Below are 22,990 nucleotides of genomic sequence, written 5' to 3'. Positions count from 1 at the left end.
TGAGCAAAGGGAAGCTTTATAGACGAGCTGAAGGCCATAGGCGAAATGAGACACTGGAAATCGTTTTAGGCGAGCTGAAGCTAAGAATGACTTTTTGTAGACGAACTGAAGTTAGTATTTATAGATGAACTGAAGGGAGTTTTTGCAGAAGATGCAAGCTTAAGAGAGTCTTTATACAAGAGCTAAATGGAGTCTTAATAGACCATGTAGAAGACAGTCGTTATAGACGAGCTTCATTAAATATTTATAGACGGACTGAATTAAGTATTTAAATATGGTTTTAAGGAAGTATTAGTAGACGGGCTGAAGAGAGTTCTTATAGACTGCAAAAATTAGTCTCGGTAGATAGTCTCTATACCAGAAGGAAGCCTCTATAGACGAACTGAAGGGAGTCTTAAAAAATAATTACTTCAGATAGTTTATAATATCCTAGCATAAGTCTTTATTATTGATATTTCAAAAATACTTTGTTACTGTTTATTTCCTTTTTAACGCTACTATAATCGTAGTATGAATGATTTATTTTGAACCGAAACTCCCCTCATTCTAAACTGCACAATAAAAAATATTGCATTTTTTCCATATGATAACAGTCACATACTGCCATTCAGCTATCTAATTTTACTATCGTCATCTATAAGTATATCATTACTGTCGCCAAACTATACAAAAAGTACCATAAAATATTTAAATTGTTTCTAAGCTGTTTTCAAAAAAAAAAAAAAAAAACATACATACTACTAAAATGTATAAATTTTGCCCTGCACCCACCACATACGCGAAGCAACAAATGTGGCAGTAACAAATAACTTCGAATAAATGCAAAAATTGCGTCGAATAGAGGAGAAGCAAAAAACAAAAAACAGGCAACGGCATTGCCAGTCAACGAGAAAAAGGCTGACAGAAAATGAAATGCGCTTTTGTTAGCAGTTTTTTGGAATAAAAAAACAACAAAGTGTGCAACAGCTCACTTTTTGGGTAATACTTTATGTGACAGTTTGCTAACAAAATGTACTGGTTTTGACAGTAACTGGTAAACAAAGGTAGAGGTGGTAAAAGAGGAAGACACCACAGCATAAAATTGCTAAGCAAAGGAACCGACTCATATATCCCCCTACATTTACGCTTTTATATAGCATGCAACAATTTCTAGAAAAAGAACTAGTGGAATAAGCTTCGAACAACGCAGATAATTCAGTATTCATAATTAAATGATTTTCTATGCATAACTCCAAGATGCTGCCAATCGAGCTCCGTCAATCTTATTCTTTACTAAATACACGAGAATACAATATTTTTCCAACCTATAATTTATTATAATCCTGCATGACTAACGGATTAGCTTCTTCCTATTTTTGGGGGTTCTAAACAAAACTTCTGAATAATCAACCTTGCAGGAACCAGTAAAGGGATATAAAAAATTAAAAGAAAAACAGAAGGAAATACAACTCCAAAGAGATGACAGAAAATTTGGTGGTTCGCCTCTGACAATAAAAAATATATCGTTGTTGTTTTAGTGCAACCCCATCATATCTATGATTTCTATACAATTTTCCCAAAATACTTTGCATTTTCTTCCTTTGTTTTTGTCTCTGAAGATGTTTTGTTCTTTTCTTCTTTGCATAGCTGTTTATTTTTTGTTCCCAAACGAATATGTAAAGCTATCTGGATAGCGTTTTTTAAGATGGCATATCTTTCTGCCTCCGTAGAGAATTTTTGTGTTACGACTGCAGCTGTCGTAATACTCGTAACATAATCATATGCACCCACAACATTTTCAGATTTTTATTTAGGGTGTTGGTAATTCGTTGAAAGGGGTAACACAAAGTTGGGGTGATAAATAACGTTAAATGAGGCTTTATATAGACGATCTGAATGGAGTATCTGTTCAGGATATGAAGGAAGTTTCTATAGACGAGATGAAGGGAGGGTTTATAGAGTAGCTGGAGGGAGTCTTTATATACTTGCTGAAAGCAGTCTATATATACGAGCTGGCGATAGTCTCTTTAGATGAACTGAGGGTAGTCTTTATATACGAGCTGAATGAAGTTTTATAATCAGACTGAAGGGAGTCTTTATATACGAGCTGAAGACAGCCTCTACAGACGAGCTGAAGGAAGACTCTATACACGAACTGTAGGGAGTCTTTATAGACGAGCTAAGGGAGTCTTTATAGACGAGCTAAGGGAGTTTTTATAGACGAGCTGAATGGAGTCTTTATAGATAAGCTGAATGAAGTCTTTAGAGATGAGCTGAATGAAGTCTTTATAGAAGAGGTGCAGGCAGGGAGTTTTTGTAGACGAGTTGAAGGCAGAGAGTCTTTTTGGGCGTGCTGAAGGATGTCTTTTAGACGAGCTGAATGGGATCATTATAGGTGACCTGAAGGTAAGGAGTCTGTAAAAATGAGCTGAATGAATGTAGGCAGACTTTCTAGACAAGCTGAAGCAAGAAGTCTTTATAAACAAATTGAGGGCAAGGATTATTCGATTCTATTTATGCACGAATGGAAGGCTATATCAACGAGCTGAAGGGAGTCTGTATATCGACTGGAAACAGAAAAAGGGCTTTAAGTTTTTCTTATCGAGAATCACATGGAGAGAATACTAACAGAAAGTCTTCTCGAAGTAAAACCAAAGTTCATCCTACCATATATCAAAACCTTTTCACATATCTGCGGTCAGCACATTAACATATTATGGAAAACTAGTTTGAATAGAGAACAAAATGCCTTCATATAGAAGTCCAAAACACATGCTTATAGAAAACTAGAAGTTTTTCATAGCAGCAGTAGTGAGCACACTAACACGTCGTCTATAAGGAAACCGTATTGTCGCTATGAGACATTCTGACCTGCTTTGAAAAACTTCTGGTTTTTGTTATGTACTTCTATATGAAGGTGTTTTGTTCTCTATACAAAGTACTTCTAGTCTTCTATAATATGTTAGTGTGCTGACTACAGCTATGTGGTTCCATCTCTCAGTAAGGTAAAGACCATCAGATGTTCACTGATATTAAGAAGGTCCTTTCAAAGAAAATCAAAAGGCCGCCAGAAGGTATTCTCATGAAGAATCATCTAGTCTACTTATAGAATCCAGATTATCGTCTTATGTCAGGGAAGAAGGTATTCTTATAGAAAACAAAACGATGCCTCTTTCTTAGTGAGGTGAAGATCAGAAAAGATTATATTAGAAGACAATATTTTTAATAGAAGATCACGAGGTCGTCTCACAGATGACCAGAAGTTCCTCATAAGGTAGAATCATAGTAGATCATAAGGGATGTTCAGTGAAACTAAAAATCGTTTCCTTGTTTGAACAAAGTTATCTCAGATTGCACCAAAAACTGTTTTCACAGATGACCAGAAAAAATTGCACCTCAAAATACTGAGGGCTTCACAGAAACAAATAAGACCATAGAAGACCACAAGATCGTCTTACAGATGGCTAGAAGTTCCTCTCGCAGAAAATCATAAGGTCGCTAGAAGCTCTTCTCATAAAGATATATCTAGTCTACCAACAGAAGCTATTCACGTAGATCCATCTTTATGGAGAACCATCTAGTTTACTTACATCAGGCAAGAAGGTGTCCTATAGATGACAAAAATATATCTCTCTCTTAGCTAAGGACTAGAAAATATTATCTTAGAAGATCAGATAGTAGTCTCACAGAGGATAAAAAGTTTGTCATATAGAATATATAGAGTCTTCTCATAGTATATCATATGATCGTCTCATATGATAATGAAAGTGTATTTAATTAATTTTAAAATCGATAAGCCTCAGGTTATAGCTTACCAAAACTAGTTTTCTTTTCGCGGATATAACTTCCATGTCATGGTGATTTTTGTAAAATAACCCAATAATTAATAACAATCATACGCTCAGGGGTACCAAAGTTAAAAATTGATTTCAATCCACGAATTCATTGAAAATCTTTGCAGTTTATAAATAAATGTTCTATGAACGATCAAGAGGTTTTATGAATGAAAGCCAGTAGGTCTTCCTGTGAATGAATGGCCAGAAAATCTTTCTACAAAAGACCAGAAAATCTTGAAGATTTTGATGTTCGTAACAATAAACCAATGCTATTGCCTCTGACTCCATGAAACTAATTTACTGATACTATTTTAATATAATATCAAATTATAACATAAATTATTCACCACACCAAAGTGTAATACCCTTCAAAGAAGATACTATCAACCATGAAAATAACATCTTGAGTATACCGCATATAACAGAAAAAAGGCTTAAGGTGGTGGTGGCATCACATATAAATAGCTAAAATAACAATTCGGCATAGGTTGCTATTTCCCGAAGAGTTGCAATGGATGCTGCGCTTTCTTCCATGTCACTTCCAATAAAAACCCGAAACAATACAGATACTAATATGATTGTAATGTACTCGGAAAACAAATACCAACTCCTTGCGATATCTTCATCAAAAATGTTCATCGTTGTTTTTCCTCTTATTTCATATGCAATTTTCTTTGTCTTATTATTTTCACCCCCTTTATTCGCAAAAGATTTATTTATTTGAGGTTAAGAAATGCATGAGGATTTTGTCGAGAGTTGTTGTGTTTTTTCGTGTGCAACTGTATGCAGTGTTCTTTTGTATATGAATTTCCATAAATTTCAAATTAGATTTGACAATATTCAAATTTATTTCGACTGTCAGTTGTGTGTGTTTGTTGTTTTTGTTATAAAAGAAGCTTTACAAGATTTGTTCATGTAATAAACTGGGGAAATTGGTAATATTCTATTTGAGTTAGGTTTTGAGGCATATGAATATTGGTATTAGTTTTAATGTTTAACTTTGAAATTATATTTACGTAGAAGAGGTTAACATATATAATATGTATTCGAAATTCTGTAAAATATATAAGTCGTTCATACTCAAGAATAATATGTATGGACACACAGAGCAAAATGTGCAAGAATAGGGTCTTTGTAATTAAAAGGCGAGATAGAATTCTCACAGGTGGACTGAATGACATCCCATAAATTGTCAGAAGTTCATCTTACAGAAAGCAAGTATTTATTCTATACAAACGTATCATATAAAATACCAATGGATATTTCCAAAGTATATTTCCATAGAAGGACTTCCCATGTTCTTTAAGGTCCTTATTTTCTTTTTATGGAAGACGGGCAAATTTAAAGACAGAAGATCTGCTTATATAAGATGAGAATATTTCAATATATAAAAGCCCTCTTATAAAAAACTCGAAAGTAAAGAATATTCTCACAAGAGCTCAGAAGCTTTAGCGTTGTAGGGAGACATCTCATGGAAATCCTGAAATTCTGCTTAAAAAGTCATGCTGTGTTCTTTTTTATAAAAAAAGAACGACTTCTCGTGTAAAACCAAGAGTTTTTCTTGACGAAAATTCGGAAAAGAGGAACGTCTTACCTCCACAAATGGTCAGAAATTCTTCATGTAGAAGGCATGAACGTATTGCATAGAAGTCCTTCCTTAGCTCACCTGATGTTTTTTCTTCTCATAAAAGTCCAAAACATGTTCATATAAACACGAGAGGACATCTCATGGAGGCTTCTAATAAAATACTAGAAGGCCTGCATATAGAAAATCAGACGGACCCTTCATAGAAGACCTGAAGGCTTCTCATTGAAGACAAAATTATCTTCTCCCAGAAGACAAACCCTTGAAACCATTAAGAAACGAGGGAAGATGTTCTTATAATAGGAGTCCCAAAAATCTGTTTATTTCAAAAAGACCGGGAGATTTTCATATAAAAATACAAGAACGGATTCTAATGGACCAAATTAGAATTAGAATTAGGGTTTCAAATTTTCTTCTCATACAATGCCAGAATGTCTTATCGTACAAAGAAAATATATCTTCCCCTATGACCTTCACATAGATTAACTTCTCAAAGAAGTCCAGACCAGATGGTAAGTCAGAAGGACCCCTCAATGAAGGCAAGAAGTTTTCATATAAAAGACAGATTTTTTTTATAGAGGAACATAGGATCTTCTTATAGAGCATTCGAAAGTATTCCACAAAAGACCAGAACATATTATAATAGAATCAAAGAAAGGCCCTCCATAGATGACTAGAAGATCTTCACAAGGACCCCTCAATGAAGGCAAGAAGTTGTACTTATAAAAGACAGAATGTCTTTTTACAGAAGAATAAATTGCCTTCTTATAGAACATTCGAAAATATTCACATAAAACAGCAGAAGGTCTTTTAATAGAATCAGAGAAAGACCCTCCATTGATGACTAGAAGATCCTATGTTAGGAACGGGCAGAACTACTGGTCATATAGGACAAGAATATATTCGTATAGAAGGTCAAAAGTTATTTTCAAAGAAGACAAAATATCTGCGAAAAGTTTGCGAAATTGTGTTCTTACCGAATGCTGAACGAAATCTTCCCAAAAAGATCAGATTGACTTCCACCACAAGGTCTTCCCATGGTCCGAAACTCGTTTTAAATAAGGTCAAATAATTTTCTGATAAATGCCAGGAAGTTATTCACAATAAATGTCAAAATGTATTCTCACAGAAGTGCTCAGAAGTTCTCCTCGCATGAGACAACATAGTCTAGTCATAGAAAGCCACACCGTATTTTCATAGAAGACAAGAATTCCTATGCTCTGTATTCCTATTTCCCTTCTTTTCAAAGAAGGCAGAACCACAGCTTCTCCTGGGCTAGATATAATTTCATAGGAGGCAGAATAACGTTTATAAAAAGGACAGAATGTATTTTAAATGGAGGCAGATTTTGTGCGAAGGCTGGATGACATTTTCCTGAAAAGCTTGAGCGTGCAAGCATCGTCGCCAGGAGTTTTTCTCAATGAGTGTATGAAGTTCCTCTCAGAGAAGCCTTGACGATGTTCCCAAAGGAGACCACACATCCCAGTCATATAAAGCCAGCTGGTCTTTTCAAAACAGAACAGATTGTCATCTAGTAGACCACTAGAAGTTCCCCTTATAACAACAAACTAGAAATTCTTCTCAGAGTGGACCAGAAGCTCGTCTTTTATCATACAACATCAGAATGTCTTTCATAGAACACCACAAGCTCTTCACGTAGTATACTAGACGAACTTCTTGTAAAAGACAATAAGGACAATATTTGATTAGAGAATACCGCAGGGTATTTTAATATGATAATATAAAGTTTCTTTTGTTAAAGAAGACATGATATAAAAGTTATTTTTATTTATATATAAAACTAGCGGGCCCGGCAAACGTTGTCTTGCCTAACAATATTGTTGATGTATAATTTTCGGCATTTTAGGTTTTTTTTTATACCCTCCATCATAAGGTGATTTGTATATATTTTTGTAACATCTTGGTATTTATCAGAGCACACATAGGGTAACATTACTAAACTGAATTTGATGTTTATGAGTGAGTTTTTTGCTCCCTCCACGATTTAAGATATAAATTTTATATTTGCACATACATTTGTATTACTCATAAGATGGCTTAGCGTTGTCCTGGTGAAACACGACAACTCCCCTGTTGGCCAATTCTGGTCAATTGAAACGGTACAGTTGTTGGCAGTGGAGATCAGAATCTAGCGTTTGGCCATATGAAAGCAACTCATAATAAACAATCCCCTTCCAGTCCCACCAAATGCATAGCCGAACCTTCCTGGTCGTTAGTCCTGGTTTGGTCCCCGTTTGAGGTGCTTCACCGCTCTTTGACCACAATCGTTTTTGCATAGGGTTATCGTATGTGATCCATTTCTCATTTCCAGTCACCATCCGTTTATAAAAATTAGAGTATCTCATTCCGTCTGGTCAAGGCTTCGCAGATGGAATTTCGATCCATTCCACTTTTTCTGTTAATTGGTGAGGCACCCAAACATTGAGCTTCTTTTTGAATCCAGCTTTATGTGAATGGTTTAATTTTTAGCTCCTGAACGATGTTACCACATACCTGTAAAATTCGATCGTTTCACCGGTCTAATGGATTTCTTTTTCCCAAACCTAATATTAGGGATACTTATTGGGCAGAAATTCTCCCTAATTAGAATTTTCCATATTGACTGAAGTATTCGGATATCCTCATTTAACGGCGGGATATCCCCATTTAGGGAGTGTTTCAGCCGAAGTGCTGTAATGTTTTATTTTGGATGAAGAAAACCTGTTTACAAAAAATTATCAATATTGGTGCAAATTGGTCCGGGTAGCCCCATATATTGATATACATATAATGATATACTCTTATTGTTCGGTATTTTCTCATGTGGTATTAGTATATATCCATACCCATTGTAGTATCGTATGTCACTCATATCATATATCATTCCGTGATATTGAAAGGGTAAAACACATTTGCGGAAACATTTCTATTCAGGACCAAATTTTGTATAGCTCCTACAAACGGGTCCCGCGCCATTTTCGGTTTTGTAAAGAATTTGACGGAATGGATGGATCATGGATTTGGCTTAATGTAATAAAAAGGCGCCATACATATTTCCCGTTTAATTTTCAGTATGTTGAAGTTCTTACCCCCCGTCTTCCAATCTACTACACGTACTGTGTAACATAGTCCCCATATAAATGTCCCGGGCGATTTAAAGAATCTACATATTAGGAAGTAAAAAAGTTCGATCTTAACAACGATTTTTCATGGTATTAAATATATCGGTAGTTGACATATTGAGGTAACATCATGAGACTCTTTGTTATAACAAATGCTTTTTATACCCTTCACCACACTGTGGTACAGGGTATTATGTATTTGTGCATATGTTTGTAACAGGCAAAAATAATCGAGATAGACCCATGGTTCCTTTTGAGAATATGCATAGAATCACTTTCTGAGTCGATCTATGCATGTCTGTCCGTCCGTCCGTCCGTCCATCCGTCCATGTATTTTTGTGAGCAAAGTACAGGTCGCATTTATGATCCGAATTGGATGAAATTTGGCACAGCCCATTGGTTTGGCCCAAGGACAAACCCTATTGAAATTGGGAAAAATCGGTTCAGATTTAGATATAGCTCCCATATATATTTTCGTCCGATTTTAGGTAAATGGTGCACCAAAGACCCTGAAAATCGTTAGATTTGCACGAATTCTGGCATAGCATACTGAATTAAGTCTACAGTGATGTGTGCTAAATTTCGGGAAAATCGGTTCAGCTTTAGATATAGCTCCATATATAGTTTCGCCCGATTTTAGGTATATTGGACACCAAAGTCCCTGAAAATCATTAGATTTGCACGAATTTTGACATAGCGTACTGAATTAAGTCGACAATGATGTGTGCTAAATTTCGGGAAAATCGGTTCAGAGTTAGATATAGCTCCCATATATAGTTTCGCCCGATTTTAGGTAAATGGTGAGCCAAAGTCCCTGAAAATCATTAGATTTGCACGAATTTTGGGAATAACGTACTGAATTAAGTCGACAATGATGTGTGCTAAATTTCGGGAAAATCGGTTCAGATTTAGATATAGCTCCCATATATAGTTTGGCCCGATTTGAGGTAAATGGTGCACCAAAGTCCCTGAATATCATTAGATTTGCACGAATTTTGTCATAGCGTACTGAATTAAGTCTACAATGATGTGTGCTAAATTTCGGGAAAATCGGTTCAGATTTAGATATAGCTCCTATACATACTTTCGCCCGATTTTAGGTAAATGGTGCACCAAAGTCCCTGAATATCATTAGATTTGCACGAATTTTGGCATAGCGTACTGAATTAAGTCGACAATGATGTGTGCTAAATTTCGGGAAAATCGGTTCAGATTTAGATATAGCTCCCATATATAGTTTCGCCCGATTTTAGGTAAATGGTGCACCAAAGTCCCTGAAAATCATTAGATTTTCCCGAACTTTGCAAATCTTTTGATTTGAACGAATTTTGGCATAGCGTATCACATTAAGTTTAGAATAACGTGTACTAAGTTTCATAAAAATCGGTTCAGATTTAGATTTTAAGTAAATGGTGGACCAAAGACATTGAAAATCATTTGATTTGCACGAATAGCGTACTGAATTAAGTCTAGAATGCCTGTGCTAAGTTTCATGAAAATCGGTTCAGATTTAGATATAGCACCCATATATATTTTCGTCACATTTTATGTAAATGCTGCACCAGGGGGCTTTGGTATCTTTCGATTTTGGGTATAGCGTACTGAATTACGTCTAGAATGATGTGTACAAAGTCGTGAAAATCGGATCAGTTTTTCAAACATCTTCTATATATATTTTCATCCGATTTTAATGGTGCACTAAATACCCCTAGCTAGGCCGATTGACACAACGTACTGAAATTGAAATCGGTTCAGATATAGATATAGCATAGCTTCCATATATAATTTCGACTTATTCATGTTTATTGTACACCAAACAATCAATGGGTGTTTGATTGAGATTAAATTTTAAACAGTGCAGCATACCGAATAGCGTGTGTCAAGTTTGCTTTAAATCAAATTTTAGCATAGGTAGCAGAATGACATGTGTAGGCTGTGTAGGGATTGATGTTAGTCGGTTTAGATATAGATAAAGATCACATATTTAAGTTCGTTCAATTTCGTGTCAATGTTCCTTCGAAAAGGCGACGTCTTTTAGGATACATTTGTATAGTATGCCCAAAGTGGTGAAGGGTATCATATAGTCGGCCCAGTCCGACTTTACTACTTTCCTTATTGGTTATAGTTGTTCTCTTTCAATATGAACTTAATTTTCTCTGTGATACACATATGCGATTAAAGACATTGACCAACGATTAGGCATATAACCACCATATAATGGTACATTTTAGGTACTTCAATAACAACATGTTCCTATGTTCCTATTATTATTATTTTCAAGAAGAATAATCTAGGGCATGTGTCTTAGAATCAGAACTCTTTTCTGAATCTTCAGATTTTCATCCTTGAATGTGTCCCAAAATGTACGTGAATTTCATGGAAGACGTGTACATACAATGATCGCGTATACTTCTCAATTATTGTTTTGCATTCTCAGAAAAAAAGTTTCATTACAATGTCAATTGAATAAAATAAAATATTTTGAAAATTTTCAATATTTGACAAATGAATATTTGTTTTCAAAATATTTTTTTTTCATAATATTTTTTTTTTTTTTTTTGCAAATTTTTCGCGGTTTTCGAATTTTTCTCACCTTTTAAACCTTCCCTGAAGCTCCACGAACATTTCAAGACTAAGATCAGAAAAATCCGTTCAGCCGTTCTCGAGTTGTAGCGAGACTAACGAACAGCAATTCATTTTTATATATATAGATAGATGTATGACCAAAAACCTTCCTAAGGCACCAATTCCTATTGCTGACCAGAAGGCTTTCCTTTTGAGGCCAACAAGGTATTGATACATTCATTGGTAGGCTAGAAGGCTTTAATATTGAAGACAAGAAGATTTTTCCTATCGAAGGCCATTCTACAGAAGAACAGGAAATTCTACCACAGACGATGAGGATGTTATTTTATAGAAGATCAGAAAGTTTTCATATTTAAGACTAGATAGTCACCGTATTGAATACCGGAAGGTCTTCCTATGTTAGACCAGAATGCTCTACTGTAGAATTGCAATATGTTTACCAATAAAAGATTAAAATGTCTTCCTTTATAAAGCTCGAACGTCGTGTCTGGAAAGACTTTGCCTACTTATAGTGTTTTCTCATATATAGGTCAGAACTTTTTCCCGTAGAAGGAAGAAGGCGTTCTCAAAGTAGGTCAGAAGGTCTTGTCATAAAAGTAGACCAGACTCTCGATAGAAGGCCACAATGTCTTCAGAAGTAGATTAGTGGTCCCCTTTAGAAGATTTGCATAAAGAAATTTTGAAGGTAGAAGAAGGAAAGACTTGTCATAGTTGGAAACAAGGTATTTTTAATAGATGGCCAGAAGTTCTTCTAAAAAGTTATTTTTATAAGGCTGAAGATATTCTAAAAGTGGGTCTGAAAGGTCAGATAACGTTTATGTTTCATAAGAATATCTTTTCATATAAGAATATATGGTTTCATAGGATATTAAAATGTCTCCTCACGGGAGGCCAGCTATTCTATCTACAAACCAGAAGGTCTCTCGATAAAAGGCCACAATGTCTTCCAAAGTAGATTAGTGGTGTTCTTATATACGATTTTTATAAAGAAGTTTAGAAGATGAAAGAACAGAGGGCAATAAGGTATTTTTATAAAAGGACAGAAGTTCTTCTAACAAGAATATCTTCTCATAGAGTGTCAGATATTCTTATAAAAAACCAGAAGGTCTGCCTATAGAAGACCACCGTTTATTGCAAACTATACTAACAAGATCAGAATTTATTTTTATAAACGATCAGGAGGTCCTCTCACAGTATGTTCATCTACTGAAGATAGAAGAAGGTCATAAAGTTTCTTCTTATAAGGATATATAGACATCTTATAAAAGACCAAAATGGCTAGAAATTTTTACAACGACCGGAAGGTCTGCCAATAGAATGCGACAGTGTCTTCCAAAGTAAATTAGCAAAATCACAACTAATTTTCTTAAAACTCTTCTCATAGGATACTTTCATGGAAGGACATACGGTCTTCTCATAGAAGAGTTACTGATCAGAATGTTTTCACCAGGTATTCTTATAAGGAACCATATGATCCTCCGATAAAAGGCCACAATGTCTTCTAAAGTATACTAGGAAGTTCAGAAATTTATTTCCGTAAGAAAAAAATAAGGTCCACTTAGAGTAAGATCTACTCAAGGAGGTCTCCGTTTCAAAACAAACGGGCCGAATTTTTTATAACCTACACCAAAAGGTTCAAAATGCCCAATGTCGAGTCAAGTTGAAAAGGGGGGAAGAAAAATGGGAATATACATAGGCATATATTAAATATACATGGACATATATTAAACATTTTCTACGAAGAAATTATTATTAACCAATTGCCACATAACCTTTACACTTTGCGACACGAAAATTATTCAGGGGTTCTAATGTACCAATGCTGTTTAGTTGGAGTCGCTGGACCACGAAAGTACCTTCGGTTTTTCTGGGTCTATCAGTGCTATCAATGATCCAGGAGTTTTATCCAAACTAGACAGGAGGTCCTCCAACAGGGGGTTCCTTTACATGGAGGGCCTGAAGATCTTATCATAGAAGGTCAAAAGAAGGTATCTTCCAAAGGGAAGGTATCATTATCGTAGAAAGGTTACTGATCAGAATGTCTTCGCCAAGTATTCTTATAATGAATCATAAGATTCTCCGATAAGGGGCCACAATGTCTTCTAAAGTAGACTAGGAAAATCAGATTTTTTTTCCGTAAGAAGTAACAGGCCCACTCATAGTAAGATTTTTTCAAGGAATGTCCACTCATAGTAAGATTTTTTTTCAAAACAGATGGGCGAACTTTTTATACCCTACACCATAACACACACATTCACATTCAAAATGCATTTAAGGGAACCCCACCCATTCTCGATTTTAATTTTTGATGATTTTCAATGGGCTGGTAAATCAATACCAATGCTTGTTAAGGTTTGTAACTTTGCACATATATAATTGAAGATTTAAAAGAGAGGAAAAATAATTTACAAAAATTTTTTGTTATTGTTTTGTTGTTGTTTTTTGTAATTAAAGAAAAGTCCTTATTTTTGATGGCGGGCATGATAACTTCTCACTGAAACATCGGAATCCGAAAATTCCAACGGTGTTAGAAAGAGTACATGTGTCTCTCTCGTATGAACTAGGATTATAGACTTCGCTCTAAAATTAACAAAATGGTGGACCTTTGAAAAAATATTTTTGGAAAATCGCCGATTTTTTACCAAAAACCAAGTTAAAAAATAAGGAAGATCTTCACCGATTGGCTTTATCCTAGTTCATACGAGAGATATACACTCCCAGAGAAACGTTGCAAAATTTGGAACCGATTGGATTATTAGTTTTTGAGTTATCGTGCCCGCCATTCGCAAAAAAATGTTTAGAGAAAAACTCGTTTAAAGTTTGAGAAGCCCTTCAGCCGTCACTTGATGCTGACACAATAAATCGGATATATCTTCAAGAGTTCTTGAGATTTTCACTTGAAATTTTGTAGGGACATTCTTTAATTAGTGTAGATTCGAATTATATCAACAACAATTTTGACCCCGAGAATGGGGGGGTCCCCTTAAGTTGAAAATGGGCTAAAGCATATTGAAAATGAAGCGGAAACTGTGTATGGGCGCTAGGGCATATCGAACATGAAGCGGGGACTGTATATGGGGGCTGTGTATAAACATGAACGTATATTGGTGATATTCGTCTTGATATAGGGGCTATGTCAGAAGAACAACTTATTTTCTTATATTTTTTCAGAAGAAAAACTTTTCTCATAAGAAATAAAAAGCCAACTTATAGAAGGACTTCCCATTCCTGAATATAGCATTAATGCTTCCTTAAATTATTTTTTCTCATAAACTATTTAAATTCAAATTACGCGGTTTTTTAACCGTTACGTGAAAGATTTATTGTCAATTGCGGATAATGTCAAAGAAAGCCATTAAAATTACGCTGTGGACATACACAAAAAAACTTTTCCGCTAACTGACATTTTTTGGCGGTGTAATTGTAGTTCAGAAATTGAATGACATGAAATTAAAACAACAAACTAACTTTATTCTTTGTAGGCCAATCAACCACAATGGCTGTAAGAAAGAACGGAAAAGGGTATGCGACTAGGCATACTGTAACACACACACATACATACACAGACATGTAAAAGATGTGCAAACGAAAAACTAGATTTGTACAATAAAAACTTTCACAATTTACCTTTCGAAAATTTTTTACAAAATTCCATTCGGTAGGATTTCGGATTTGTTTGAAAAAGTTAGAAAAATTAAACCACAAGACACACACACACAGAGGCATATACACACAAGTGGAATGTCGATGTCGCCACTATCTCACCAATACAAATGCGGGGAAATGGAGGATAGCTAGAAACGAACAAATTATCATGTGAACACAGGTGGATTTGCAATTATTCACATACTAATAAAAAAGAAATTTTTCAAACAAAAGAATTGTGTGGAATAATAATGGCAGTGTAGGAGAAAAAAGTCATTACAAATTATGGTATTTCACCAAGGGAATATTAGCACGGCTAATAATTCCATTTGTATGAAATTTAACGACTGACAGTACAATAGGTAGTCCATTATAGTTTTTATTTGTAATATAGAGGAAGGATAAAGTTTATTCGACAGACAATGGTATAATCACGATGTGCCAAGGGATGTGTGAATAACAATGTAGAAGATTTGTTAAAGCACACCAGAAAACATAGGTTCAACAAACATAATTTATCCTTTTTATCCTTTTATTCTATACCTATACACCGTTATGGCATATTACATTATCCATATTTCCTCCTTTTTCCGTTAACCAGCAATTCATTTTCCATATCCATTTTTTGTGTTTTTTTCTCATAGCGAGGAAGAATCTTACATATTTGGTGTAGAAATGATTTTACCGTCACACATCCGACCACTTGGAATATGTTATCGCCCTTCAATTTGTAAGAACGTATCGAATTGCACTGTCAGTTGTGTTGTGATTTTATGTGAAGCCAGTTTAGAGAGCCACAAAAATTCAATTTGCATTTTTATGATTTCTGATACATTAGTCCTCAGAAATATTAAATTTAAAGAAGGTTTCGTACGTCTGGTAAAAATTAGAATACATGGCAAAGAATCAAATCGAAATTATGAATTTACCATATAGTGTCAGGTGATCGTTTTTTTAGAGATCTAATGACTTTCCTTTAAAAGATAGAGAAGATAGAATACCAGAATTTCATATAAAAACAGAGCAAAAGAACTTTTTTATTGAATTCATGGGAACTTTCAAGAGCAGACCTAAAGTTACTGCAGATCAATGTTAATATACATAGAAAATAGTTTCATTGACTACTTAGAAGTTCTCTATATAAAGTAACCGATTTTCACGAAACTTAGCACACATTATTCTAGACTTCATCCTCCGTTAAAATAAAATTGGTCGAAAATGTATATGGAAGCTATATCTTAATCTGAATCAATTTTTTTCCTTTGGCCAAGTCGATAATTTGGTACAAATTTCATCCAATTCGGATCATAAATGCTATCTTTACTTTGTTTATAATTTAACATGGACAGACGGACATAATACCCTGTACCACAGTGTGGTGATGGGTATAAAAATGGGCTAGAAACGTCAACATGGACGCATATTAAACTTTTACTACGAAGAAGTTTTTATTTATCAATTGCCACATTACAGTCATTGTGTTGGGAAAATAAACAGAAAAATACCGACAATTGACAGGGACCTTTATATGTGGGCTGTGTCAAATTATGGCCACAGGTCTTCGTATACAATGCCAGAAGTGACCGTAAAGTATTCCTATAGCTGACCAAAACCCCTTCAGATAAAATACCAGAAGTTCGTCTTATTTAAATTGTGAGTGTCTTCCTACAGAAGTAAATAAGGTCTTTCAGACGATTTTCTTATAGAAGCAGAAGATCGGAACATTTTATTTATGTGATCAGAAGCTTTTCCTATAAAAATCCAGAAGTCTTCGTATACAATGCCAGAAATGACCGTAAAGTATTCCTATAGCTGACCAAAACGCCTTCAGATAAAATACCAGAAGTTCGTCTTATTGAAGATCTGACTGTCTTCCTATAGAAGTACTGAAGGTCTTTCAGACGTTCTTCTTACAGAAGCAGAAGATCAGAACATTTTATTTATGTGATCAGAAGCTTTTCCTAAAGAAATCCAGAAGTCTTCCCATTAGGGATCACCAATTTCCTTTTTTGGACAACAAGGCATTTCACTTGTGGACTAAAATTGCTTCCTATTTGAGATCAGAAAATTCTACAGAAGATCAGGAGGTCCTCCTATAGAAGATCAAAAGGGATTCCTTTTAGAATCAGAAAATCATGCTATAGAAGGCTACTAGGTCTTTAATTTATAGCCTAGAAGGGATCAAAAGATTTTTCTACAGAGGATCAAGGGATCCTTCTACAGATGGATTGAGGATGTCCTACTATAGAAGATCACAAAGACTTCATATTTAAGAACAAAAAGTTGCCATAAGGCCTTCCTATGTTAGTCTAGGATGTAATACTATAGAATTGCAGAAGGATATCCTATAAAAAGCTCGTAAGTCGTTTCAGGAATGGCCAAGATGCTTTATTGAGTGCTTGATGTTCTTCAAATATATGATAAAGTCACAAACGCAGAAGGCTTTTTTTAATTTTGTCTTATAGAAGTAGATAAGACAAATTTCTATATAAGGCCAGAAAAATTATCATAGATATTCTCCCAGAAGGCCAGATAGTTTTCTGATATATTTAAAAGGTATTTTCAAAGAAGGTCATCCAATGGAAACTCTTGTTGTTAAATTATACTTTATGGAGAACCAGATGGATTTTTAATAGAAGGCCGGAAAGAATTCCAATAGAATACCAGCATGTATTACTATTGAATACCTTCAAATTCAGGCTTCTTATTGAATACCAGAATTTTTTCATATGTAAAATCTTCTTCAGAATTACATACCATAAAAATCAAGAGGTGTTGTGAGAGTAGTTCAAAAGGCCAGTTGAGATTATCAAAGAGTAGGTAGGTATATATGAGCAGCAGGATTTCGTATAGAAGTCCGGAATGTTATACTTTAGTAAGCTTTAAGGTCTTCCTTGGGAATATTTAGCTGTTTTTTATAGAATGCCTAAATCTCTTCAAATATAAGTTTTTCCCAAAGATGATACAAATTTCTGCCCATAGAAAATAGGCAGGAGGCCATCTGATAGAACGCTATCTGGGTTTTCACATAAGAAAGTTCTCTCGTTAATGTCTCATGGAATTTTTGAATTGAGAATGTAAACATTTCATAAAATAGAAGATCTCTTCATAAATGTTCAAAATTTCACAACATAGAATTCAAAAGGTGTTCTAAAAGTAGGTAGGAAGGCAAGTTTACATTCTCAAATAAGTAGATATTTATTTATCGTATGTCTTCCCTTAAGGGGACTCCTTAAGAATGTAGAATGTCCCTACAAAATTTCAAGTGTAAATCTCAAGAACTCATGAAGATATAGCCGATTTATTGTGTCAGCATTAAGTGACGGCTAAAGGGCTTCTCAAACTCTAAACGCGATTTTCTCTTTTGCGAATGGCGGGCATGATAACTCAAAAACTAATAACCCAATCGATTCCAAATTTTTGCACGTTTCTCTGTGAGTGTATAATTAATTAACTAGGATAAAGCCAATCGGTGAAGATCTTCCTTATTTTTTAACTTTGGTTTTGGTAAAAAAATTGGCGATTTTCCAAAAATATTATTTCAAAGGTCCGCCATTTTGTTAATTTTAGAGAGAAGTCAATAATCCTAGTTCATACGAGAGCCAGACATGTACTCTTTCTAACACGGTTGGAATTTTCGGATTCCGATGTTCCAGTGAGGTGTTATCATGCCCGCCATCAAAAATAAGGACTTCTCTTTAATTACAAAAAAACAACAACAAAACAACAACAGAAAATGTTTGTAAATTATTTTTCTTCCTTTTTAAATCTTCAAATATATATGTGCAAAGTTACAAACCTTAACTAGCATTGGTATTGATTTACCAGCCCATTGAAAACCTTGAAAAATTAAAATCGTGAATGGGTGGGTTCCCTTAATTCGAATATTTTCGAAGAAATTCGGTCAATTTTAGTGGTTGGCCAGAATATGTTTCACAAAATGTTAGTTAACCTTTTGTTGAAGGTCAGAACGATTCTCGGAAATTTACATAAGGAATTCTTATAGAAGACCAGAATCAAAAATTATCAATATTGGTCAACTTCTTACGTTAGCCCACATATAACGGAAACCCCACATTATTCGGTATTTTTGGGGTAGTTGGGCACATTTATAATCAAACCTTTAATTTGGTTCTCATTGGATGTCAAATCCTCCTACCAGTAAGTAAAAAGTATCAGTCGGTGTTTCCGATAGATATATACCCTCAGCGAATGTTTTGGAGAGGTCTTTGATATGTACTATTCGCTTTATATAAGATGTATGTTTTTATCATAGAGGTTTTGGTTTTAAGGTTGATCACGTCAGTTTTTCAATTCACGTGCTTTATAGCTTTATAAAATAAAGTAATTACCAAAAGGGTAGGGCCGGCGGAACCCACCTTCGGTCTTGTTATAGGTTTCGTAAAGATAATACGTTGTGCAAAGGTTGGTTCAAATCGGACATTCCATTCGCCTGATATTTGATTTATAAATATTAAAAATGTTGACCATTTGTGGGGGAGTTATCAAAAGGAATGGACCAATGGGCCCCATCTTCGGACTTGATCTTGACTTGGTAAATATAACAGGTTGTACAATAGTCCGTTCACATGATATTATAAAACTAACTTTTAGCTCACTTTTGACTATTTAGTTGGGGAGGTACCAAAATTAATGGACCGATGTTCTCCATTTTCGTACTTGAACGAATTTTGGAAGAAGTATTGCGAACTTTAAGAGCTGACAAAGGTTTAGATTTTCATAATGCTAATAGGTATAAAAAATTTCGTATGTGTTTAGAAATTGGTACTTTATATTGTACTGATATATGTATCCAGCACATCTAAACATTTAAAATACAAGATATCGTGGATATGTAACATAAGGTAACAATTTATAATGTACTCTAACGAACGATCCCGTATGACAACAATGCCGAACTTATTCCATTTCCCAATCCTGTAAAATCCCAATTTCCAAACAAACAGACAGCCATGCAAACATTTTGTTGTTTTTCTTTTCTATTATAACCTGTGAGAATTTGTATAAATTTTCCCCACATAGAGAAATTGAATTTTCCTATTACATTTCAAATACGTTTTCAAACTTTGTCCTTTTTTCCTATTGTTTATAACCAAACACAAATACAATGCATGCAGACAAACTGAATTTATATGCAGGGATCTGTGTATATTTGAATCTGTATGTCTGTGTTATGTGAAGTGCCCTTTGTCTTTCTATGCCTCTATATATTTGCATGCATCTATATATGTATATGAATGATTATGTGTGTGTGTGCATTTGTTTAGTTTGTTTTGTTTTTTGTCATTGTAGCTCTTTGGAAACATTCCAAATTCCATTTGTTGCCGGTGAAAAGGATCTGGTGGTTTTAATTTGCAATTCAGATGTGCGGCATGAGTTATCCGACAGTGAATATCCAACAAGGCGCAAACAATGCTTAGAGGCACTCAAGTTAATGGGACTAAAGAGCTATAGACATGCAACAGAAGGCAACTTGTCAGGTAATTAATGCTTATGTTATTATATATACTCGTACTACTACTACCTCGTATACTGGTTGCTGGTCTGCCATATTTTCTCTGCATCCCTTGGAGCCCAAAATACACATATGCATGTATGACGTTGTGTTCTCGTGAAGGTATGACCAAACGATTACCTCTAGTCATGGGAGTCAATGGCTGATTATTCATCTAAATATGTCTGAGCTTCGTTGCTCACCTAATTGTGTGTATGTGAGTGTGTGTGTGTGTGATGTTTGCTTAGGATTTCAGCATCGCCACCGCCATATATTTGGCGGCTTCATTATCTCCAAGCACATTAACATAATTTCAGTGTTCCACTTGCTACGCAAGATGAATATTTTTGCCGTGTGGCCATTTTCCAAGTACTTCTGCTGCCGCTGCTGATTCCACTGACGATGATGATTATGGAGAGAGATAATAAAGACAATTCGGCTTGCCAAAAACTGTTAAAGCATCTTTTGCACGTAAGGTGCCAAACAAATATGGCTTTGACAAACATTTGGAATCAGTCATGAGGAGAGAAAAAAATAGCGAACAACAGCGAAGCCACTTCCTATTTCCTAACGATAATAACAAAGGAAAATAATGTTTGTACTTTTTTGTGTGCTATGAGGAAGGAAATGTGAACATTTTGGCACTAACTGCAAATATCTAATTAAAATCTTTGGATTTCAGCATTATTTTTGTAGCCGTCGCGTATTGTAGAGGATTAAAGATTTGGTTAATTTATGTCGTGCGCCCAGACAAAATGATAATTTTGAGATTTAGATAGGAAACGGTTTAATAATATGTAGCGTTATATAGATAATATAAAATAAACGACACCGATTTTGCGACATATCCGTTATAACGACAATTTCAATATGTCCCCGAAAAAGTGTCATTTATTTCATATGGTTTATAACGATCAATTTCGCCGGTCCCTTGACCGTACTTATAAACGATTTCGACTGTATATTCCTAAATTCGTACGACAAAAACACTGAAGGAATTGAAGGGAACTACACATTTTTTCCATTAGCATTGATATACGGAGAAGTTGTTTGGAAATTCAAACTTATATTTTTGAAGACGGAGTAGGAATATACGACTTATCTATTATATAAATAATTTATGGTTGTATGATAACACCGTTATAAAACTAATTTTCGAAGTGACCCAGAAAAACCAAAGGTATTTTCGTGGTCCAGGGACTCCAACTAAACAGAATTGGTACATTAGAACCCCGTGTCGCACAGCTTAATTGTTTTTTTTTAATTGAATTCGGTCAAAGCTTTTTAAAATTTAAAGACGAACCATATGTATATTGTTTTACAATTAGGAATAAAAGTCGTAGTTAAAGAGCATAGAGGCATTGAACGAAAATTTAATCTATACTAATTAAAGAGTAAAGTGATTGACTGATTGACTGATTTAACGATTCATCAACGCCCAGACGAAACGGCTGAAGCTAGAATCTTGAAATTATGGGTGAGGGTCACCCTTGGTCCAAAGGTGACAGATAAGGCTGGGTTTTTGGAAATTCGTACTAGAACGGTACGAAAAGTACTAAAAAGTACTAAATGTGATAACATTTGGCGAACCGGTGGAGCTAGTACTCTGAAATGTGGTTTGGTGGTCGTTGATGGAGTGTAGGATAGATGTACCAAAGGGTTTTTGGAAATTCGAACTATAACTATCCGAAAAGTACGAAAATGTACTAAATTTGGTACAATTCTGTAGCATGTGAACGGATAGCGTTAAAAACTTGAAGTTTGGAGTGTGAATTAAGGTTGAGATGTAGGGTCCATTTAAGAAGATGGTTTTGAATGCGCTTACTCATGTGTACGAAAAGTACTATATGGTACTATATTTGGTAAAAATTTAATCTATACTAATGAAAAAAGTGTAAAGGGATTGACTGACTGATTCATCAACGCCCAGACGAAACGGCTGAAGCTAGAATCTTAAAATTTTGGGTGAGTGTCACCCTTGGTCCAAAGGTGGCAGATAAGGCTGGGTTTTTGGAAATTCGTACTAGAACCATACGAAAAGTACTAAATACTCTACTGGTTCGCCAAATACAAATGATACGTATTTGGCGAACGAGTAGAGCTAGAAATCTGAAATTTGGATTGAGGGTCACTGATGGAGTGTAGAATAGATATAGCAAAGGACTTTTTGGAAATTCGAAATAAAAGTATCGGAAAAGTACTGAAATTTACTAAATTTGGTACAATTTCGTAGCCTGTGAATGGATTGAGCTAAAAACATGAAATTTGGAATGCAAATTAAGGTTGAGAATTAGGGTCGATATGAGGGGAGTTTGGAAAGCGTGTACTCATGTGTACGAAAGGTACTATATGGTACTATATTTGGTACAAATTTGATTTGGAGGTACAAATCGAACTGGAATCCTGGAATTTGAAATTAAAATTACCTTCGGATTGTAGGATTGGGATATGAACGTAGTTTTGGAAATTTGTTACTTATGTTTACGAAAAGTACTAAATCGTACTATAATCGGTACAGTTTGGATTTGGGTGATCCTATAGAGCGGGAACAATGAAATTTGGAGTCAGGATCACTGTAGGGGTGTGGAATTGGAGTCAGGATTCAGTTAGGTGAACCAATAGAGCTAGAATCATGAAATTTGGAGCCAGGATCTCTGTTGAGGTGTAAGATTGAGATATGGAGGAAGTTTTAGAAATTTGTACTAATGTGTACTAAATTTGG

The 22,990-nt window shown here is 34.9% G+C and overlaps 1 protein-coding gene across 1 annotated transcript in view; it reads left to right on the top strand.

Annotated features, from left to right (window-relative positions):
• The window catches only part of LOC133328153 (galactokinase-like), a gene marked incomplete at its 3' end in the record, with an annotated part of 36,083 nt that extends 15,829 nt beyond the window's left edge, over positions 1-20,254 (top strand). The window contains exon 5 of the mRNA XM_061536713.1: positions 20,067-20,254. Within this exon, the coding sequence (XP_061392697.1) occupies positions 20,067-20,254 (188 nt within the window). The remainder of the gene's footprint in view (positions 1-20,066) is intronic.
• Positions 20,255-22,990: the final 2,736 nt, after the last annotated feature.

This window comes from Musca vetustissima, unplaced genomic scaffold (assembly GCF_032173495.1).
Source record: "Musca vetustissima isolate MV318-11 ecotype Yass unplaced genomic scaffold, APGP_CSIRO_Mvet_v1 utg6570, whole genome shotgun sequence".
Taxonomy (NCBI): Eukaryota; Metazoa; Arthropoda; class Insecta; order Diptera; family Muscidae; genus Musca; species Musca vetustissima.
This window is presented reverse-complemented; position numbering and strand designations above follow the sequence as displayed.